The sequence below is a fragment of the Physeter macrocephalus genome, chromosome 10, assembly GCF_002837175.3.
Source record: "Physeter macrocephalus isolate SW-GA chromosome 10, ASM283717v5, whole genome shotgun sequence".
Lineage (NCBI taxonomy): Eukaryota > Metazoa > Chordata > Mammalia > Artiodactyla > Physeteridae > Physeter > Physeter macrocephalus.
In genome coordinates, this window is record NC_041223.1 from 86,111,530 (window position 1) to 86,133,151 (window position 21,622).

The window sequence follows — 21,622 nt, forward strand, 5'->3', positions numbered from 1 at the left end:
GAAGTGTCATGGTGGCAGTGGTGGCATCCCGGCTCATGGAGGGCAAATTTGGAAAGGTCAGGGGGTGAAGGCCTTGATGAATTAGTTTGGCCTCTGCCTCAGTGGAGGTCCTGAGAGGGAAGAAATGGCTCACTCAGACTGGGGTAATTTGAGCAAAGTCTAATAAAGGCCTTACTTACTAAGTCGTGGGAAGAGTACACGAGCAACCACAAGGGCGAGGGCAGAACCCGTGGGTGATGACAGCGAGGTGCTAAAAGCTCCCCTCTCCAGGAGGGTTGAGATGATGCAGCAGTTACTGCCCATCAGGGACAGAGAAGGCTCTGTGGAAAGAGAGGGCTGCCTGACAGGAGCCGAGCTGCTGCTGAAAGAGGTCCGTAGCCCTGGAAGACTTTGCAGGTGGGGCGCGTGGGGAGGTGATAAATTCGCTCACCTCGCTCCGTTTCTCCCTCTGATCTCCTGATCCACATTGGCTGGTCCTTCCCAGAAGTCAGAGGCCAAGGGAGGCCAGTGAGTCAGTCCCTCCCGCTCAGCCCTCTGCACACAGAGCACGTGGAGAAGGGTGGGAGTGGACATTCAGAAGGGCGAGGGGAAGATGCGGGAGTATTTTTGAAAAGCCTTTGAACAAGGCTCAGTGTATAAAAAGGAATATCTCAGATGTGTCGACCCAGGAGCAGTTATGCAAGTTAAGGAGGGGAAGAGGTTAGAGGCAAGGATTTGACGTTTTGCACAGTGTAAATTAATAAGGTCCTGGGTCAGGCTGTGACAAAGGGAACAGAAACCAAGGAACAAATGTGAACAGCATTATAAAGAATTGTAATTCATACAGCCCAATTTGTGGCTCTCTCTGCAGTATTATTATCTTCAGATTTAGATTTCTAACTCTTACGAGTGTAATTTGTGAGTTTAGAGTTTGGCAACAGCATCTCTCTTCTTTAATCATTTTATTGGATGTACTTTGCTTTTTCTTTGCATTTCGATTTTCTTATTTGATATTCGGCTCTTGTAGAAGACACAGCTCAGTGCTTCAGTTTAGTTTGAGAGATACTAACACGTTACAGAATACCAAATGAGAGTTCAAGATTCAGGTTGCTCTCTGATTGCATTCAACGTGTTCCTGATGTAACTAATATTTTTCATCAGTTCTAAAAATTAAGCTGTTTTAATTGCTCTGTATCTAATAAGTAAAAAACATGTCAGGTAATTATCAAACAGTATTGCATTCATTTTATCGGCAAATATAGTGCAAACATCTATCTCAATCTATAAGGTCTATCCATTTCCCTTTTATATACTCATTTATCTTCAGCAAAAATATGCATAAAGGGTCTGTCAGAATAACCTACTCTGATCTCAGTAGCTGAGATAATATAAAGGCACAATAGCTCAGTCTCACTCCATCATGTGATCTTTCAAAAGTCAAGAGCGTGCTGCACTGTATTTTGGGTACTCACCTCTCAAGGAAGTTTCTCTGTTTTATCCTCTGTAGGAAGATAAAAAGTAATTTTATCAAGAGACAATGCCAACCGAAGAGCCAAAGTCTATTTTCATTCCCTTTTCCCTTTAACTCCACTTCAATCAGCCTGTAAAATGTTATTTTGCAGGAAGAAAACTCCTGTTGGCTTTCTCAGATCTCCCTAAGCATTTCTTCAGCCACCCCTTACGCTGGGGGAACCAGTTCAAAAGGGGCAGGGTCTGGAGGCCTGGGAGCTCTTTGGACCGGGTTCCCAACACTCCGTGTTTAAACTCACCTGCTGAAGAAGATCCAGGTGTTCCTGGGAGTTGCTGAAATTTCTCCCGATGTCCAAGAGGCAGAAAGTCTCCTGCTGGCAGACGCTGACCCAGTCCTGGTATTCCCCTGGGTCAGGGATGCGATCCAGAAAGATCCGATACGCTTCCCACACCGCTTCCTGGCACACTGCAAGGCAGTGCCATCAGGAGTGAAAAACGGCCACATCCTGAGAAGATGCCCTTCTCCCAACCCAAGCCCAATCTTAAACGTGGCAAGCTCTGTCACGGCTTATGCTGATACAATAGCCTATAGCCCATAGAGTTTAATTCATTTAACAAATATTTATTGAGCCCCTATATGCACCATGGAGAAAAATAAAAGAAGGGAGATAGGAATACAGGGTTTTGTGTGTGTGTGTGTGTGTGTGTGTGTGTGTGTGTGTGTGTGTGTAAGACTGCTATTTAAAATAGGGTGGTTGAGGAAGGCCTCATGATCAAGGTGACTTTTGAACAGTTTGGGAAGAGGCCCCAAGGCTGGAGAACGCTGAGCACATTGAAGAAACAGTAAAAAGGTCACTGTGGCCAGAGCAAGGCTGAGAGTCACAGAGGATGAACGTGGAAGTATGTGGTGAGCGGCACAGAGATGGTGCAGGTCTTGCAGACCAGTCATCTTCAACTGGGGCACAGGTACCCCGCTGGATCTGCAGACTTTCCAAGGGGTAAACAGGCACACAGACATTTACAGAGACTCAATTCCTAGATCTCAACTTCCCTATCGTGCTTTCCTAAATCGGTTTGCCTAACAACACATCTTTCCTTCCTCACTTGCCCTTTGGCCGTCATCCTTCCCCCATCTCCCCATCCATATAGTCTTCCTGTGACGGCGCAGTGCCCCTGGGTTGCCACACAAAGGGTATTTGAAATAACTGTGTTTGAGATGAAGACAGGGAGTGAACTTAGTCAAGGGCAAACATACAGTTTTTGCAAGTAGGGCAGTTTCTGATGCTTTGCCTTCAACACCTTAGAAGAAGTCCTAATGAAGTCGACAGCTGATAGATCATTAAAAATAATGATGGCAGATCACGATGTGATTGTTTGCATAAAATGCCAGAGGAACTTAAGAATAAGGATGCTACTGTAACAAAACTCCATCTGTTCCCGTCTACTTATTTATGTAACACGTTTTCTCAGCATTTAAGTGAAACTAAGGAAAAGAATAGGGATAAAATGGGTGTTAAATCCTGTCTAATGTTAGCAATACATAATAGGAATAATAAATAATGGCACATGAACTAATAGAGGGAAAGCACCAAAGCAACCCCATCTATCTAGAGGCAGAAGCTAGTGGAGCTTAAGCTATAGGCCCTTCATTTAAATTGGCCCCTTCCAAAGCTTTGTTCCTAATTTTGCATCTCTAAACATTAGTTACTCCAAACCAATATCTGAGGTTAGATCCATCCATAAAAACTTTTGTCAAACTTATATCTACTTCCTTTAATCAAGTATATATTAAAAATAATTCTAAATGCAACTGAATCCAGAAGAAATTTCTGGAAAGAAGTAAAATAAGTTATTTACTTAAGAAATAAGTAAAAAATGTAATTTCAATTTTTGTACATTTTTGTTACTGAGAAGTATTTTAGAGCAACCCATAACAGACTTGCAAGTATGACCTAAATTACATTAAGATAAGACTCTGCAGTGAGAGGTGGAATGGAATGTGGGTGTGTGGAGGAAAAGGGACCACGTGACCTTGCCTGCTGTTTGGAAGGGTTTGTTCATGCATTTGTAGAGTACTTGATGGTAAGTATTGAGTATCTATGATAGATTCCACCGTATATACGAGAATGCTTTAATTCCTATCTTATTTTCAATATCAATATTTACAGCTCACCAAAAGTTACACCTTATCCAGTTATTTAAGCTTATGATGAAAAACTTTAGATGTCAACAGAAAAGCTCTCAAGAGGGCACCTAATTTAAAAATTATTTGGGGGGATTAAGTTGGGAAAAAAAGATCGAAGACTTGGGTCGTGAGCAATTGTAATATGTTGATCTTTAACTCAGGAGGGCTGGGGAGCAAGGGGGTGCTTTGGAGTAGAAGCTGACATCATCTGACTTTCTAAAGAAACCCTCTGACTGCCATGCAGAGAAGAGGGGTTATGGGTTATGGGGAGGAACAAGGTAGGTGAAGCCCAGTCTGGAGACCCTTGCTCCAGTGTTTTACCCTCCCTCACTCCCCACTTGGTCCACATCGGGGTTTCTCTTAGCTTTCTGTTTTAAGAGGTAAAGAGAATTCCAGACCAACAGAAGCTCAGGCCGTTTACTAGCAGCAACCTGACCAGAACCCACAGACCCGGGGTGGGGGGGCGGTTTGCCGTGCCCACCACCTCAAGTGTGCCATCGAGTGTTCCACATTTGAGGTGTGTGTTGCCTGGGGTTTTCCCTACATCATCAAACAGCCTAGGCTGAGGCATTAAGCAGAAAGGCTGAGGTTCTGTGGTCAGATCTCAAGCAACTGTGGGGATATACTGGAGAGGCAAGGCTCTGGCTCTCTCCAAAATCCTTGTGGTACTCCTTCCCAATAGAGTCAGACAAAGATGGTGCAGAAAAGTAAACCAAGAGGTTAGAAAAATCCAGCTTTTCAGAGGTTTTCAGACTCCTCCCAGCCCTGAGGTCCTTTTAAGGTTTTTATCTGAGGCTCCCTCAGCAAGGATGGATGACCCTGCCAGTGAGTCGTGGGCTGGTGTTCCTGTTCTCTGGGTCACAGAAGGATTCTGTGCCTCCTGATGTGTGCTGAGCTTCTAGGATGCCGGCAAAAGGACATCGGAGGAGTCACCAAAATCCTACCCCTCATCGGCTAAAGAAAAGATACCCGTCCCTGTTTCATCCCGACATTTTGATCACTGTAAACGACAGTGCCCCAGGGAAATAATTCTTCAAGCAGCTTCAGGCATTTGTGCTTCAGGGAGAACCTTCTCTCAGAGCCTTTGGGAAAAGTAGGTTTGAATAGGGAAGAGGGCTTTCTGTGTCCCTGAGGTGGGAGAACGGGCCGCAGGCGAAGGAGCAGGATTACCTGGGCATCTTATCAACATGAGAACGCAGATTATGAAGTAGGTCTGGTGACCATCTGAACATCTGCGTTTCGTACGAGCTCCCAGGGGACGTGACGCTGCTGGTCTGTGGACAGCAGTTTGAGTAGCAAGAACTAGGATTCCCTTCACCTTTAACTTTCTCCGAGTCACACATTAACGTGAAAGAAAGATCTAGCTTTTAATATCGGGGTTGGGAGAAAGAGAGAGTGGGGAGAGATAGAGGAAGGGAGGGAGGGAGAGAGAGGGAGAGACATGGGGAGGGGTGAAATCACAAAGGACTCACAGAGGACTTTGAAGGGAGACAGTCACAGAGGAGAGAGCTTGCGTGGTGGGAACAGAGGTTCTGCCTGGGAAACTACCAGAAACGACCTTGACCCTTGTGTCTGTGCTTTCTGAGGAAATCTTTGCGATTCTATCAGGAAGCTCACAACATTTTCCCTTGTGTTGCTTTAAGCATTGGGAAGAGAAATAGCTCAGTATTCCATTTGATTTGAGGAATGTGGGAGCTGTCTCCTCTAAGTCTGAAAAATGGCAACAAGATAATTTTGTAAAAGCAGCTATGAGAGCAATAACTGGGTTGCTCTTCAGAGAAACACTGCTTTATAGCTGGGTCTTATTTCTAGTTTCTTTGTGAACCAATTTGTTAGACTTAAGAAACCCACGCTGGTGAACAGTGAAATTTCGTATCACCCAGGGGCAGCCATAAAGACAATAGGCTGTCATTGCCGTGGGGAGAAAAACAGTGGTTTGTTTCATCCAGGGAAGCAAGAATGAAAGAGGCAAACCTAATCAAGAATAAAGAGCTAAGAATAAAATTCAGAGCTAAAAATTTGGTTGCAGCAATAAATAGTCTATTCTACAAATACCTGTGACGCATCCTATCTCTGAACGTCGTAAAGGATTAGGAGTTATGTGAAAACAGCAACAGCTGTGTTCATAGTCAATGTGATGCATATCCCACGTACTTATGCTTCTATCCATTAACAGAGAACATGAAATTTACCAGTGTCATTGTCTGATCAATGTGTAGGTACATCCAAAATGAATGCTTTACATATGGCACTGTCTTTTCTTTGCATTCCCAAAGACCTCTTTGCTTCTGCATCCAGAAGCAGAGGTGCTGCGCTAGGACCTCAGAATTTTTATATAGTGCACTTGATTTTCTATAATTAGCGCCCTCCTTCTGACTCTAATCCAGTAGCTGTCATTTCTCTGCGGGTGTGGCTTCTGTCAGAAAGCGTCTTTTTACTTCCACATAAAATGACACATATGCGGAACACAGGGCTTGAGTTTTTTTAAAATTTATTTTATTTATTTTTGGCTGCGTTTGGTCTTCGTTGCTGTGTGCGGGCTTTCTCTAGATGCGGTGAGCAGGGGTTACTCTCCGTTGCGGTGCGCGGGCTTCTCATTGTCGTGGCTTCTCTTGTTGCGGAGCACGGGCTCTAGGCGCGCGGGCTTCAGTAGTTGTGGAACGTGGGCTCAGTAGCTGTGGTTTGCGGGCTCTGTAGTTGTGGCGCACGGGCTTAGTTGCTCTGCGGCATGTGGGATCTTCCCCGGCCGGGGCTCGAACCTGTGTCCCCTGCATTGGCAGGCAGATTCCTAACCACTGCGCCACCAGGGAAACCCAGGGCTTGATATTTTCGATACTGTTAGTTAATTATGCTTCCCAAACCCAATAAGAACACCCAGATTAATTCAACTTTTGCACATCTTAGAGATGTAAATACTTAAGAACTTGGTGGGATGTTAGTTGATGGCATAGTTTTCAGTTGTCAGAATGTGCAACACATCACAGGCTAGACTTGAACCAGCTTGCTCTAGTCAATAGGCTTGAAAGAGAGCAGGGTGACTGTGCTTTTTGGAGTGGAAGCAAACATCTATTATGATCAAGGTGGAAATCAGTAAACGTTCTCAATTTTCACATGTAAGGTGACTTGCGTCTAGGATACAGCCAGACAAGTTACCTGGGGAATTTAATAGCAGTTACCAAAGATTCTTTTATTTCCTTTAAAGAAGAAGCCATGGGATTTTTTTTCATCCACGGTAAGTGAATGACAAGGACAGCTACCGATGGCTGTGGTGTGATTGAACTCCATCATGATTTCCGGGAATGCTGTAAGAGTCCTGTCATGCTGTCTTGGGGTAAAAACTGCACTGTAACTCTGATGGAAACCACAGTAATTGTGCTGTAAATCCCGTTAACACCCCTGCATTATATCTTGGTAACCACTGCTAATTTGTGCCTCCAGGTTTCCCAGCTTCAGACATTTTTACTGGATCAGCAATAAACAACTGAAACTTATCAAGAAGGGAGGGAGGATTGGGATTGTAATGTGGTTTATGAAAAGTGAAATCTTAAGTCATAAATCAGCTTGCACAGATTCCTGACACTGCAATCATCCTGTGCTTATTAAACATTAGGATTTAATAGTGGGCTTTGGCAAAAATAAAACAAAGAGGTAAAACCCAGAGGCCAAGGCTTTCTGGTGGCTTGTTAAATACTTTCATGGTTCTGTGTGGCACAGGACATGGTTTTAAAACATACAAGCACAGATCTATCATGGTTTCGAAGGGTTATTATTCATAACTCTCAGATCAGTTGGCTGATTTTTATAACTCCTGTGACTGAATGAGAGACTGGAAATTCTGGGCTGAACACCACCTTGGGATGGATAAAGGGAAAGGATGAAGAGAGGGAAAGCCTGAACAGGCTGCGCCTCTTTCCTTACCTCTCAATCTGTAATAAGCTTGAAGACTTGCTAAAATCTCTTTCATGGGTTCCTGTGGACAGACTTTAAGCCCAGTTGGGAAAAATGCTGATCTTTTGGTTCGATGCTTTGCCAAATCGAATATTCGTCTCATTGTTGACACTTTGTAAATTTTTCCGGTATTTTCGGTTGTTTCAATTCTTGCGGCATTGTCTGTGTCTTTAATTTCAGAACTGTATATTTTAATGGAGAGATCTGTAAAAGAAAGATTGATTTCCTGGTAATACCACTCAGCCGTAAAAAAGAATGAAATAATGCCATTTGCAGCAACATGGATGGACGTAGAGATTATCAGACTAAGTGAAGTAAGTCAGACAGAGAAAGACAGCTATCATGATATCGCTTATGTGTGGAAGCTAAAAATATGATACAAGTGAACCTATTTACAAAACAGAAACAGACTCACAGACATAGAAAATAAACTTATGGTTATCAAAGGGGAAAGGAGCAGGGAAGGATAAATTCGAAATTTGGGATTAACAGATACACAGTTCTGTATATAAAATAACCAACAAGGACCTACTGTATAGCACAGGGAACTATATTCAATATCTTGTAATAACCTAGAGTGGAAAAAATCTGAAAAAGAATATACACATGTATAACTGAATCACTTTGTTGTACACCTAAAACATGGTAAATCAACTATATTTCAATTAAAAAAGGATTGACTTCCTGATGAATATATACATTTGTGTGCTGTAAGTGAAGCATATAATAAACGGATGGAAAAAACTAAAAATTTGATCCTGCGGGTTATGGAAGTTCTATGTTGCGGCAACTGCCAAATGTGATATTTCAATGACAAGACATTTTCAGAAATCAGGGAATAGCATAATGGGCTGATAAAGCATATTAAAAAAAAAGAAAAACGAAAACAACATTTCAAATCATCTTGACTTTAGGAGCTGCCAAATATTGAAACCTTTTCCCACACATCTCTCTAAAAATCACTCCCCACTTAGCACTCAAGCCTCCCGAGAGATGCCTCTTTAGATAGACATTATAATTCAAGTGGGGAATGATGTAGCATTGTGGTACCCAGAGGTGTACTCTTGATGAGGAAGTGGAGTGCTTCTAAAAACCTAGGGGAAAAAAATGCAACCAAACAACCTCCCTGCCTATTAACAGCAGCCCTAGGATTTCTCTGAGGGCAGGGCTCTGTGGGTGGCAATCTGGTTGAAAGTGATTTGGGGCCTTAGAGTTTCATTTACAGAGCAAGCTTGATATTTTTTGTGAGATGATGAGAGCACGGATGGAGGGGAGGTCAAAGAGAGGGTGTTGGCAGAGGATTAAACTCCGGAGCCATTCATCCTGCTGGCACTGAGGTGACTGGTAGGGTTAGGTCTGGATTTCATTTTTAGCTTTGTAGACCTCTCATAAAAATAACTTACATTCACTGAGTACTATTTTATTTTGAATTTTTTCCATCGGTATTATTTCATATCAGTCTCAGCAAAGCTCTAGTGTATAGACGAAACAGAGACCATTTTTCTCAGTTTGCCACTCAGTCAGGTACTGAGGCCTAGAGGTGTCAGAGCATGTTAACAGTGTGGTCAGATCTCCACTCCTCCTCTCCCACTCCAGCTCTTTCCTTTCAGCCATTCTACCATTTAGGAAAGGAATTATGGATGAACAGTTGGGACCACTCGCTCTGGCCCCTGGAGACCACCAGCATGTGGCTTACAGAGATTTAAGTTCCCATTTTGTTACAGAAGGCTCTCCAAATTCTTTTGTGAATGAAAACCAGAAGAACAGGAAGGAGACGGTTTATACACAAAGTATAATTTAGTAAAATCAGCATCCCCAGAATCTTTCAATTTATCCAAGAGTAAACCAATGAAAAAATACTAAATGGAGCCAATTACAAACATAGGTATCAATAGCAAAGAGTATTAATATTGCCTGGTTCTTTAGGAGGACGAGCCCTCCACTCTCTTGCCCCCATTACTGTACCTGACAGGCAAAACCATAACCAGGGTCAAATACGGCTCTTTGCCTCCTCCTCACGGGCACCCTAGTAGCTGAACATGGCTGGGGAAAAACAACCATTAGGACTCACTTTATAAATTTATGATCCTTCAGTAATATCACACGACATTTCTCTGGTCCTCTGAGTTTCTCTCTCTCTCTCGGAGAACGGCACACAACTTTTCTCAGATTTCCTGCACTTGCTGCCAGTTCTCTCAGCTGATGACCTTGCTTCCCATGTTACTGACAGCAGGAGGAAGCAGAAGATAACTTTTCGGATTTCCAGCACTGCATCCACTCACTGGCTGCATCTGTGCTCAAATACTCTGCTTTCCCTCCTGTGACTATTTGATGACTGGTCCGTGCTCCTGTCTAAGCCCAATTCCTTTACTTACGCCCTGGATCCCAGCCTTTTCACCTCGCAAGGACGTTCTTCCAGAAACCCTCCTTTCATTCACCTACTGAATCATTTTTCTCTCTTGCTACCGGATCATTCCTATAAGCCTGCAAACATTCTATTATTTTCTCCTTCTACCGAAAAGATTCTTTCTTGATATCGCTTTCCCTCCAGCCACTGACCCATTTTTCTATTTGCACTTAGAGCAAAACTCTTTGAAAGATCTGTTTTTACTTCCTTTCCTGAAACAAAGCAAGGTCCTATATGAGTGACGGAGGATTCCCCTGACACCACATGCAAAGCTATCAACATTTCCTCTCTTCATTCCCTCCCCCTTTTTCCTTCCTTCTTTTCATTTATTTATTTTTATTTTTTATTTTGATGTTTGCAGTGTGCTCGTAGAGCCCGGGGTATTCAACATGCTATTGTGACACTTCACCAGAAGGTGTCGCTATCGAACACATAATATAATGAGAACTGAAGGTTGGAAAACGGAACCCCAATAATCAGTTCTTTGACTTTGGGATTGTGCGTGTTCAGTACTGGCATTTGTTGATGAGGGTGGTGGTGAAGGTTGTGATTTTGCAGCAAAACAGACCATTTGAGGAAGGGCTGAGACATAGCATGGCGGGATGGACTCCCATTGAGCTGGGAGGTTCTCCGGAAAGGCCTGGCAGATGGGAAATATCAATATTTAGGTGGCGCGAAGAGGACCGCAGGTCCACAGACAGGCAACTTCCAGCAGACTGAGGAAGGTGGTCAACACCGAAGGTTTAAACTGGGGTTTAAATTAAATTCCTTTAACAGCTCAATCCTGGAGCTGACCCGTATCCTGCCACCCAGGGTAGCTGTGACAAGTTTGGAAACGTCCAAATGTACAGAAAGGGAAATTAATGAACAACCATTTGATTCAAACACTGAATTCAAACATTACATTATCCTGAGAAAAAGTCAGATCTCGCTGGGGTGGAGAGGCAGCTCTGAAATACTGGGCTTTGGCCCCTTCATTTATTGTGTTAAAATTAGCTTGTCTAAGCATTGCCTAAACATGTCCACTAGTTCACGTGAAGCTCAGCCCTTCAGTCAAAGGTATCTTTTCCACTCTAGGTTCTAGGCTGGTAGGGCTCGATGTTGACTGGCATCCTGGAAACCTATTACCTCCCTAGTACCGCACTGAAGAGTTTCTTTTTTTCCTTCCTGTACCAAAGTTGGCCTCCAATCATAGATTGCTTACAAAGTTTCCATTTCAGGGCTCAATCTTGCCCACCAGGCAGCCTCTTTCTTGGTTATGTATTCAAGGGGGTCCTTGCCAGGCTGTTTGGACCAATTCTCACCAGACTCTCTCCTCTAGAGGAATGTTTTCTCACCATCTAACCCTGCAGGCTTACGATCTAGGGTTACTGTACACATATAGTGACAGTAACAGACAACAGAAAAAGGAGAATGGGGCGTTCGCGGCAGCATTATGATGAGACTGACAGCCACTGGTAAAAGCACTTAGTGAACCCATTATGTTTTCCTTAAGGGAAAAGGCTGCGATGTCCTAATGAATGAATGAACAGGAGTGGAGACAAAAGCTACTGGAATTCCTCCAGAATAAAAATCTCCATTTGAGGAATAGAACTCCACAGAGAGAAAGTGGGTAACACTCCAGGACCAAATCAATAACTGGAAGTCTTCAAAAATAAAAATTTAATCTTGCATATACTTTCCAGACTTACCAAAAAAGAGTAAGCAGTTCTGACCGTTTTGCAAACGCTCAGCTTGCCTGTGATCTGTTACATCCCAGTCCCGGCCCCTCCGTTAGCGGAAATGCTCAATTACCCACCTGAAATTTTTTTCTTCCAAAGAGCAAGGGAACTAAAGGTACATTGTGCTTAACATACCTGAACACGCCTCAGAAATTATGTACTGAACACTTGCTTAATGCTGTTCCAGAAAATTGCATGGATTTTAAGCACACTGTCTTCTGCATGATCAAGTGGAGATGACAAGAGCTCCTACGTCTTGCTTTCTCCTTTATCTTCCTACGGGTAGCTCCCAGTGAAATTCCATCCTGACAAGCCTGCTGCAAGCGAGTAAATGGTGGGAAAGAGGACCATAGAAATTAGGGAAAATTTCAGTGATTTTCTGTAATGAGATACGAAGCCAACGCAGTCTCACGATAGTCAGCCTACAGACTGATTATCGGTGATGCGGGGTGGATGCCACACTCTTGCCCTCCCTGAAGCTTTGGAAACTTGGGTGCCACGGCAGCCTTCCTTGTCTCCACACCACTACCCCCTGCTGAGGGTGAACATCAGTGCCCCCTTCTCTCAAAGCATTAGAGCGGTTGCACTGTTTTTCTTCACATTGCAAAAATAGGTTTGGCCATCGCAGTTCTACGTCAGAAGGAAAGGGTTAGGACTCTGGAAAACCACCGTAAGAAGTAAAGCTTGCCATCTTCTATTCTATTACGTATTTGCATGGATACATATGTATTGATAAATCCATCTCACTGCACTAAAAAAAAGAGGAAGAACCAACTCGATAGGTGAGATGCCGAGAAATTTTGCTGAGGGCGTATGCGGCTTGGTGAGAGGGCAGGGACCGAAAGGAAGTTGAAGGGAGAAGTAGAAAAGAGAAAAGGGAACAATAGGGTCCTACCGTAGAGCACAGGGAACTATGTTCAATATCCTGGGATAAACCATAATGGAAAAGAATATGAAAAAGAATGTATATATACGTGTAACCGAATCACTTTGCTGTACAGCAGAAATTAACACAACATTGCAAATCAGCTATACTTCAATGAAAAATAAACCAAATAAATAAAAATACCTACCAAGTTAAAAAAAAAAGAGTTCATTAGAATTCTGGACAAGCATTAAAAATAATGGTATGAAAATATATTTTGTTGATCCAATTTTTGGAAAATAATTATCTGTTCATATACATGGAAAAATCTAAAAAGATCTATAAAAATGTTAACTATAGATTTCCAAAAAAAGGAAAGAGAAAGGGAGTGGTCTCTTTTGTGCCCCGGGGGGGATGACCTGTGAGCAACTGGGGTCCTGAGCTCTTCATGTCTGGTAGGTGTCAGGGAGTGGACAGGCAGGGGTCCAGCAGGGCAGGGTCTTGGACCCAGAACAAAAATGGGTGCTCACTCCCCACCCCTTTCGTGGGGAGACAGAGGAGGATGTTGAGAAGGGGGAGGAGCATACTCCAAAAAGACCCGCCTTCTGTGTCCTCAGAAAGGAGAGCAATGCAACTGAGGCACTTGTCCTGGGGTAGCTTGAAGGGCTCATAGCCTGCCTTCATCTAAGGCGAGGAATCCTTCACAACAAGCCTCTTGGCCAAGGCCCGTTCACAGCCACCTGCCAGTTCCAGAGGCACTGCTCCTGCTGCAATTCAGGACCATGGGATGCCCTTGACTCTCAAGTGCCCTCAAGGTCTGCATTCGTGTGTCAGAGGTTGTGAGAAACCACAGTATCAACACTTAGCTTCTTCATGCGGTGCTAAATTTACTTAAGCATCTTAGCAGCTAAGTTTAAAATGTGAAGGATTGGAAATGATTTTCACATGAATACATAAGCAAAATCAGCAAAACCCTTTCTCCCCCAGATAAGCCAGTCTTGAAAGTTAGAAGAGTAGGCTATTTCTATAAGCTGTGACTAACTGTAAAGTATATTTCTTTGGAAAACGGTGAGTGGCGTTGGTTTAGTGCTGAGGTCAGGTTGAAGTAAACAGGATGTGAAACTGAGGTGAGAACAATTATGTTGAAGTTGCTGGCTAGCCTAGCTAAGGCTTGTTTCCAGGAGTTGACAGAGAGAAACAGTGTCTTCCCCAGCAGCTGGATGTTTTAGTACCCCTCAGATCACCCTGGATAGGCAGATACCTTCTCCGTATCCGTGTAGGACCAACCCTGTTAAGCCACTTTTAGTCATCTCTTCCTTACATTAACTTAACTTCTACTAACCTTTTTCTGCTTCCCAATTTTTAACCCATCATGTAAATTTTGGGGGCACCATCTCCGTTGGTTTCAGAATGTGGAGTTTAAATAAATACACAGGTTACGAATAAGAGAATCAGAATGGAATTTTGCAGGTTAATCTGAGGTCTGTGGATGAGGAGTTGTATCTCACAAATGTATGGGATGTGATAGTTTTCAGAAGAGCAGTTTTCTAGCCTGGCTTGACAGAAAGTTTGAATGATATGGAAACCAAAGGGTTTCTCTGGAACAACAGTACCAGGTCATTCACAAGCTGGAGGCAGAGTCTGTCCACCATCTGCTTGGAAGTGGGTGGGGAAGACAAGTAGCAGGAAATCACAAAGACCTACCAAGAGCCTATAAAAAAAATCCCCCAAATCAGGAGGAAGATAACTTCAGAAGCTGGGAGTGCACTGAGGAAGTAGCAGGGGGCAGGAAGACAGATTTGCTGATGGGACGCGTTAACCACTTTCCTCTGGTTCCAGCTGTGCTGCTGTCTTTCTCCCTGTGATTCCTAGGGGTGCTACATATTTGGGGCATATTTATCTCCTTAGATTCTAACCATGTCTGAAGTACTTGTATCAGAATCAGCTAATTTAGCCCAGCATCTTTGTTTTCTGAATCTCTTTGTGGCTGACAATTCTAATATTACAAACTACGAAACAGCTACTCTTAAGTTTTAGTGCTCTCACGTAAACCTGGTCTTGGAGTGTATTGGGAATTCTGAGCAAAGAGAATTGCGTGTACAGCATTCTTACATATATTGCCACAAAAGAATGATACTGTAGCTGCTCAAGGAGAGCAGAATTGGAACAGATTAAACAGGTTAAACAGCTATACATCTCTGCCTTTCTTATGCATGAGAAACTATCACAGTTCTTGCAGAGAAGAAAGATGAACTTTATCTTGAGTACCTGTGGGGCTGAAGTTACAGTAAGATAGCTCTGCCTTCCTGAGCCACTTCCTGAACTTGGGCAAATAATCTCGATGTGCTTCAACTTTCTAACCTACAAAGGGTATAACGATAATTCCAACACCATAGATTTGGATTAATGTTTGCATGTTATATAGTTCTGTTCTGTTTTGAAGATTAAATGAGAAAAGAGGGGTCATGATTTTACAGCAGGCCTGGCACATTGTTAGCTCTTCTTATGATGTGGTACCATTTTACTTTGAGGTTTAGGGCTAGGAATAAGATAGGAATAGGATTGCCTGATTTAGCAAATAAAATATAGGACACCCAGTCAACCTTGAATTTCCAATAAACAACTATGTACATTTTTAGTATAAGTATGTCCCATGCAATATTTGGGACACATTAAATATAAATGGACAAAATGTTTCTGTTAAAAGAGAAAGATTGTCAGACTACATTTAAAAAATTCTACCATATGCTGTATTAACAGACACATTTAATGAAAAGACACAGGGAAGTTGAAATTAAAAGGATGGAAAAAAGTTATATTATGCAAACACTAATCAAAGGAAAGTTGGTATAGCTATATTAATATCTAATGAGGTCAGAGGTCTGCTGTTAAATGTTCCATAACCAGCTCTTAGGGTTGGATGAGAAGGCCTGATTTGCAACACTTGCCAATTTTTCTGTGTTATAACTCTCCCATGGCTGATTTCAAGCCACCAATGTGCTATTATTGAACACAGAGTTGGGAAGAGATGTGAGCAACTGGCTCCTGTAAGTCAGTGTGGGCCAGTTCCAGCACATCATTGGACAAATTTCCTTATTTGGCTGAAAGCATTACAAAGATGATGATAGTCACATCATAATGGTAAAAATTAAAAAGTCATCAGAAAGATGTAACAAGTTATAATTTTATGTACTTAATAATATTATCTTAAAATATATAAAGCAAACTTTGACAGAACAATAAAGAAAGTAAAATCAACAATAATAGCAGGTGGATTTTAAGAGATCTTTCTTGGTAACTGATAGAACAAGCAGAAAAAAATCGATAAACATACAGAGGATTGAAAATATAACTAAAATTGACTTAATGAACATATATAGAACATTATAAAACAAAAATATAATATAGTATATATTTATATTATATATAAAATATACTTTATTTTCAAGCACAGGGAGAACATACAAATATTGACTATATATTGGACTATAATGCACGTACATTATGTTCCCAGACCAACAAAGAAGTAAGCTCAAAATCAGTTTTAAAAAAACAACTGGAAAATTCCCTATATGTTTGGAAATCGAAAAAAAATACTTATAAATAACCCATAAGTCAGTGAAGAAATCATGCTGGTTATTAGAAATATCTTTATCAGAGGATAAACTTTTACACAATAAAACTTGTGGGATATAGCTAAATCAGTACTTGAAAGGTAAATTTATCTCATTAAAATGCCTATTTTAGAAAAAGAAAAAAGCTAAATACTAATGAGCTAAGCATCTATCTCAAGAGGTTAACAAAAGAAAAAAAAATAAAAGAAAATACAAGAAAGAAGATGAGCAGAGATTAATAAAATATAAAAGAGAAGATAACATAAAAGAGAAGAAAAAGACATATAAAAGCCAAAAACTTTTCCTTTGAAAATACTAATAACAGAAACAAAAATCATAAGAAGGAGAAGATACAATTAATTACTATCAGGATTGAAAAGGCGGACATCTTTATATTTTCTATAGATATGAAAAACTTAACAAGAGGGTATGAATAACGTTTTGTCAATAAATTTGAAATTTTATATGAAATGGATAAATTCTAGAAATATACAACTTACCAAAATGAATATAAGAAGAGGCAGGAAACCTAATTATTATCACGTTTAAAAAACTGACTCAGTAGTCAAATATCCTTTCATAAATATAACTCTTTAGCTTCATCAAATATTCATGGAAAAAATAACTTTATTTTCATACAAACTCGTACAAAACCTGACAAGGAAACTATGTGAAAAAAATCATAGTCCAATCTTGCTTATGAATATTAATGTAACATTTGAAATAAAATATTAGAAAATGGAATCCAGCAGTGTGTGAAAAAAGGTCATGACCAAGTTGGACTTATCTCAGGAAAGTAGGGTTAGTTTAATATTTGAAAATTTATTAAGGTAATTTTTCACATTAATGAATTAAAAGAGAAAAACCATTTGGTAATCTCAATAGAAATAGAAGAAGTACACAATACATTTCTATATGTAACCATGATTAAAACTCTTAGGAATAGCAAGGAACTTTTTTTTACAAACTAATATAGGGAATTTTCAAAAACAAACACAAAATCTAAAACAAACATCCTACTTAATGGTGAACTATGAAAGAATTCTCTTCAAGATCAGTAACAAGGAAAGGATGCATGCAATCAACATTTCTCTTTAACATTATACTGGCTGGCCTATGAAGGGCAGTAAGAAAATATAGAGAAAGAAAAGATACAAAGACTGAATAGAAAGAACTCAAATTTTCTTTATTCACAAATGATAATGGAGAAAACTCCAAAGAATTGCTAGTGAATTTTCAGAATAAAGATTGTTCAGCAGAGCTCTGGAATATAAAACCAATTACTTTTTTACATAGAAATGTAATAAGGTAAGGCCAGATACTATAAAACTCTTAGAGGAAAACATAGGCAGAACACTCTATGACATAAATCACAGCAAGATCCTTTTTGACCCACCTCCTAGAGAAATGGAAATAAAAACAAAAATAAACAATGGGACCTAATGAAACTTAAAGCTAAAGTCCACGATGTGGAGCCCTTTAAAAAGTCATTATGCAACTTAATTGTAAGGTACTAATAAAAGGAGAGATATTCCATGTTCTTGGTAGAAAGACTTAATGCTCTAAAGGTGTCAATTTTCCCCAAATTCATCTATGGATCCAACACAATTCCCGTTCAACCTCCATAAGGATTTTTGTGGAACTTGGTGAGCTAATTTTAGAATGTATTAGGGAAGAGTGGAGAGTCAAGAATAGCTTAGACACTCTGTAGAAAGAGAACTAAGCCAGGGAAACATGGTTACAAGATTTCAAGATTATTATAAATTCAAAATAATTGAAGCCATGTGGTATTAGCTCAGGGATAAAAAAATGAACAAACCCATGTCCATGGCAGAAGAGGCATCACAGAGCAGAGAGAAAAGGAGAAACTATTCATTGAGTGGTGCTAAAACAATCGATTATCAGTATTTAAAAAAAAAAAAGAAATTGTTTTCCTGCTTCACACACACATACACACACAATAAATTGTCGTGAATTAAGTATGAAAAGCAAAACGTCTTTTATAAGACAATATAGGAGAATATGAAGTTACTAAGGCTAATTCAACAACACTGAAATTAAGAAGGTGTGTTCATCAAAGGCTATACCATTAAGAGAGTAAGAAGGCAAGGCTATAAACTGACAGAAGGTTTTGAAAGGGAACATAATTGCAAAAGGGTTGGTGTCTGCAACTTAAAAGGAACTGCTCCAAATCAGTAAGAAAAGACATATATCTCACTGAAAAAATTGGGCAAAATACTTGTTCAAGGATTTTCTAGAAGAGGAAGCACAAAAGACCCAAAAATACAGGAAAAGATACTTAACTTCATTAGTAATCAGAGAAATGCAAATTAAAACCGCATTGAGACACTATTTCACCCCCAATGCAGAGTGACAAAAAATAAAAAGTCAGGCAATAACAAGTGTGGATGAGGATTTGGAACAAAAGTGATTCTCACTCCACATGGCACAAACACTTAGGGAGACAGTTTGGTATCACCTGGTAAAACTGAAAACATGCGTTCCTCACGACACAGTGATTTCTCTCCTATTCAGAAGAGAGAGAGAGAGAGAGAGAGAGAGAGAGAGAAAGAGAGAACTAGATGCTGGGGAGATTCCTGGAGAGCACCGGGAGACAATTGGGAATGTCTGTACCAGTTTTGTATGTAATGCAAAGTCCATCAACAGAAGAATGAATACACGGTGTATCCATACCAGGCAGCAGTATGTCCCAGACGCCTCTCAAGCATCATCTCAGGCCCTCTTAGCCTCACCTGTCTCTCAGACCAGCTCTTCATAAGCTCTGACCCATTATGGGAGACACAAGCCCACAGTTCCTTGCCTCTTGCTGTGTCACGGTGTCTGTTTCTCCCGCCCCAGGATTTTCTGTTGCTGCTGAGGTGTGAGAAGCCCCGAGACCCACCCGTGGTCTATGGATGGGTACACTGGAAGTGCAGGGAAGTTAATGTCCTTTGAGGTGAACTTTTGAGGAGATCTCTTATGAATTTTTCTCCATTTACCCCTAGGCTCCCAACCTCATGGACAATCTGGAGATCCTGTAGTCTCTAAAGATGGTCCCTTGAAATCAGCAATTGGTTGCACTTGACACCAAGTGCCGGCCATTTTGGTGAGGCATCTTTATGTTGGTTTTCCCTCTTTCACCGCTTCATCCCTCATTTTCTTCTCCTCCTGGTTCCCTGAAAATGCACTCCCTAATGAAGAGTAGCAGGTAAGCTCTTGCCTCAGGGTCTGATGTATGCAACAGTGGGGAAAACTCTTAAAAATATAATGTTGAGCCAAAGAACTAAGTCATAGGAGAACACATACAACATGAGATTACTTATAGAAATACACAAACAAACCAAATGAAGAAATATTAATATACTATTTAGAGAATACATCTATAGGTGGAAACACTAATGGCAAACAATGACACGATTAACACAAGATTCATGACCGTAAAGGGGACGAGATCCTGGCAGAGCAGACAGGGGGACTTCTAAGATACTATTAATGTTTTATTATTTAACCTGGGAAGCGAGCATGTTATTATTATTCTCTAAAGACCACATATATGTTTTGTACACTCTTGGTGTATATTTTCCAAGTAAGGAGATCTGCAGAAAGCAATGTGTCTAGCCATGGCACGGACTCATGTAGGCTCTACAAGTGAGGCTGGAAAGGAAGGTAGGGGCGGATTGTAAGGACCCTCAAATGACATGATTGGGCTCAATTCTGAAGGCATCGGGGAGACTTTGGAAGCTCTGCTCTTTCCTTGGCTTTTGGCTTCGTTTCCTTTAACCCTTTTCCTAGGGGAGCAATTATGAAAACTGATGTTGGCCGTGGTGAGTGAGGGGTCTAAAGATGGCTGGATGGAGAAATTCCAGTTGGAATGAAAGAAGATGCCTTTATAAAGGCATGCAGAAAGACACAGTCTCCTCAAGAAGGGCTGAATGTGAATGGGAGACTATTTAGCTACTGAATACAGCCATATGCTTAGAAGTATTTATCACGGTTCTGCAGCTCTTTCATATTCTTCCCACATTCACTGTGGCCAGAAGAGAGGGACAGCAGTGGAAGTACATTCTCAATAAATAATCATAATGATGCACGCTGTAGGTCAGATTTGACAGTGGCATTTCCATGTATGACTTCTCATTACCATCCATATCAACTCTCTGTAGGATAAGCTTCAGCATGCAGATTGCCTTGGATCCAGAGCAAAAAGTACACTCCCTCCCTTATTAAAATGGTTCCATCTGACATGGTGCTCTTGATTAGTGAGGCTAATATCCCAGTGAGACTGTTTCTCAGTCTCAGACAGGAAACTCAGACCCAATGGTTGCTGCAAACCAGACTTTTACTATGGTCATTTCCAAATATCTACTGAATTATAATATAAATCTAGAGACTATTGTGAAAAACAAACTGGTTTTTTGGTTTGCCTCAAATGGATTATTTTAAAACAGCATAAGATCTGTGAACATGGCTGAGGCACCAAAGGTATACAGGATCTGAATTTGCATACAGGATTAGCATGCAAACATGGTTTATATTTAAGGTGGAGGCTCGCTCATGATTGATGGAAATGATCACGAAGGCAATAGGTCCTGTCAACGCTGCCTAATTAGCTCACACATATAATAGTCCTTCAGTGTGATCAGCAAAATAAGCCTGGAAGGGTCACAAGGCAGCAATCGCCTTTTCTTTTTAAAGCATATAATCTAATAAATGGTCTGAGTGAGGTGTGCTGCCATGGTTTGTTCAATTGGACACAAAGTGTCTTCAATCTACATGACCGATTAAGGACATGTTTTCAGGTATAACTGAAGAAAAATATACGCCTTCAACCTTTGAATTACACTGTTCTGAGACTGTAGCAGAGATGATAAAATATAGGAGCTGCAAAGTGAATGTGTCTGTCATTGCGCAGCTATCTCAGGTATATAAATGAAGCTTTGTTCTCTGTTCATGGAGCCGCAATGAGGAAAAGTAACTTCCTGGGTAATTTTATGAAACGAGAACATATCCCAGTAGTAAAGAATTAGCAAGAACTGGAGTGTCTTCAAATGCAAATTTCCTGACATTTGATAGTTACTAAAATAAATTACCCTACCTTGGTGAGCTAATAATAACTTAGTTAAGGTTTCATTTAGTATAACCGAATATAATGCAAAAAGCCCATACTCTGATAAACACCATTTCCATTTTTGGGTTTGCTACGGGTGGCTTTTCTGTCTTCTCTTTCTCCCACACCTCAGAATGTCACAAGCAATTAGATGAAATTGTTTATGCGAAAAGGAAAGGTAAGCGAATAAAGCAGTGCAGTACACATAGGATGTAAACTGGCATCCGCATTATGAAAACCGAAGAGAGGTGCTTGTATCTTGATGAAGTAATTGTTCTTTGAAACTATTGAACTGTCTTTTGTTGCACTAAACGATTTATTTAATG

At 40.9% G+C, this 21,622-nt stretch overlaps 1 protein-coding gene across 1 annotated transcript in view; it reads right to left on the reverse strand.

Moving 5' to 3' along the window:
* The window catches only part of IMPG1 (interphotoreceptor matrix proteoglycan 1), a 96,326-nt gene that overhangs the window by 72,361 nt on the left and 2,343 nt on the right, over positions 1-21,622 (reverse strand). Inside the window, exons 2-4 of the mRNA XM_028494727.2 lie at positions 7,553-7,786; positions 1,749-1,915; positions 1,452-1,480 (exon numbers count right to left, since the gene is read on the reverse strand). Coding sequence (XP_028350528.1) covers positions 1,452-1,480; positions 1,749-1,915; positions 7,553-7,786 — 430 coding nt within the window. The remainder of the gene's footprint in view (positions 1-1,451; positions 1,481-1,748; positions 1,916-7,552; positions 7,787-21,622) is intronic.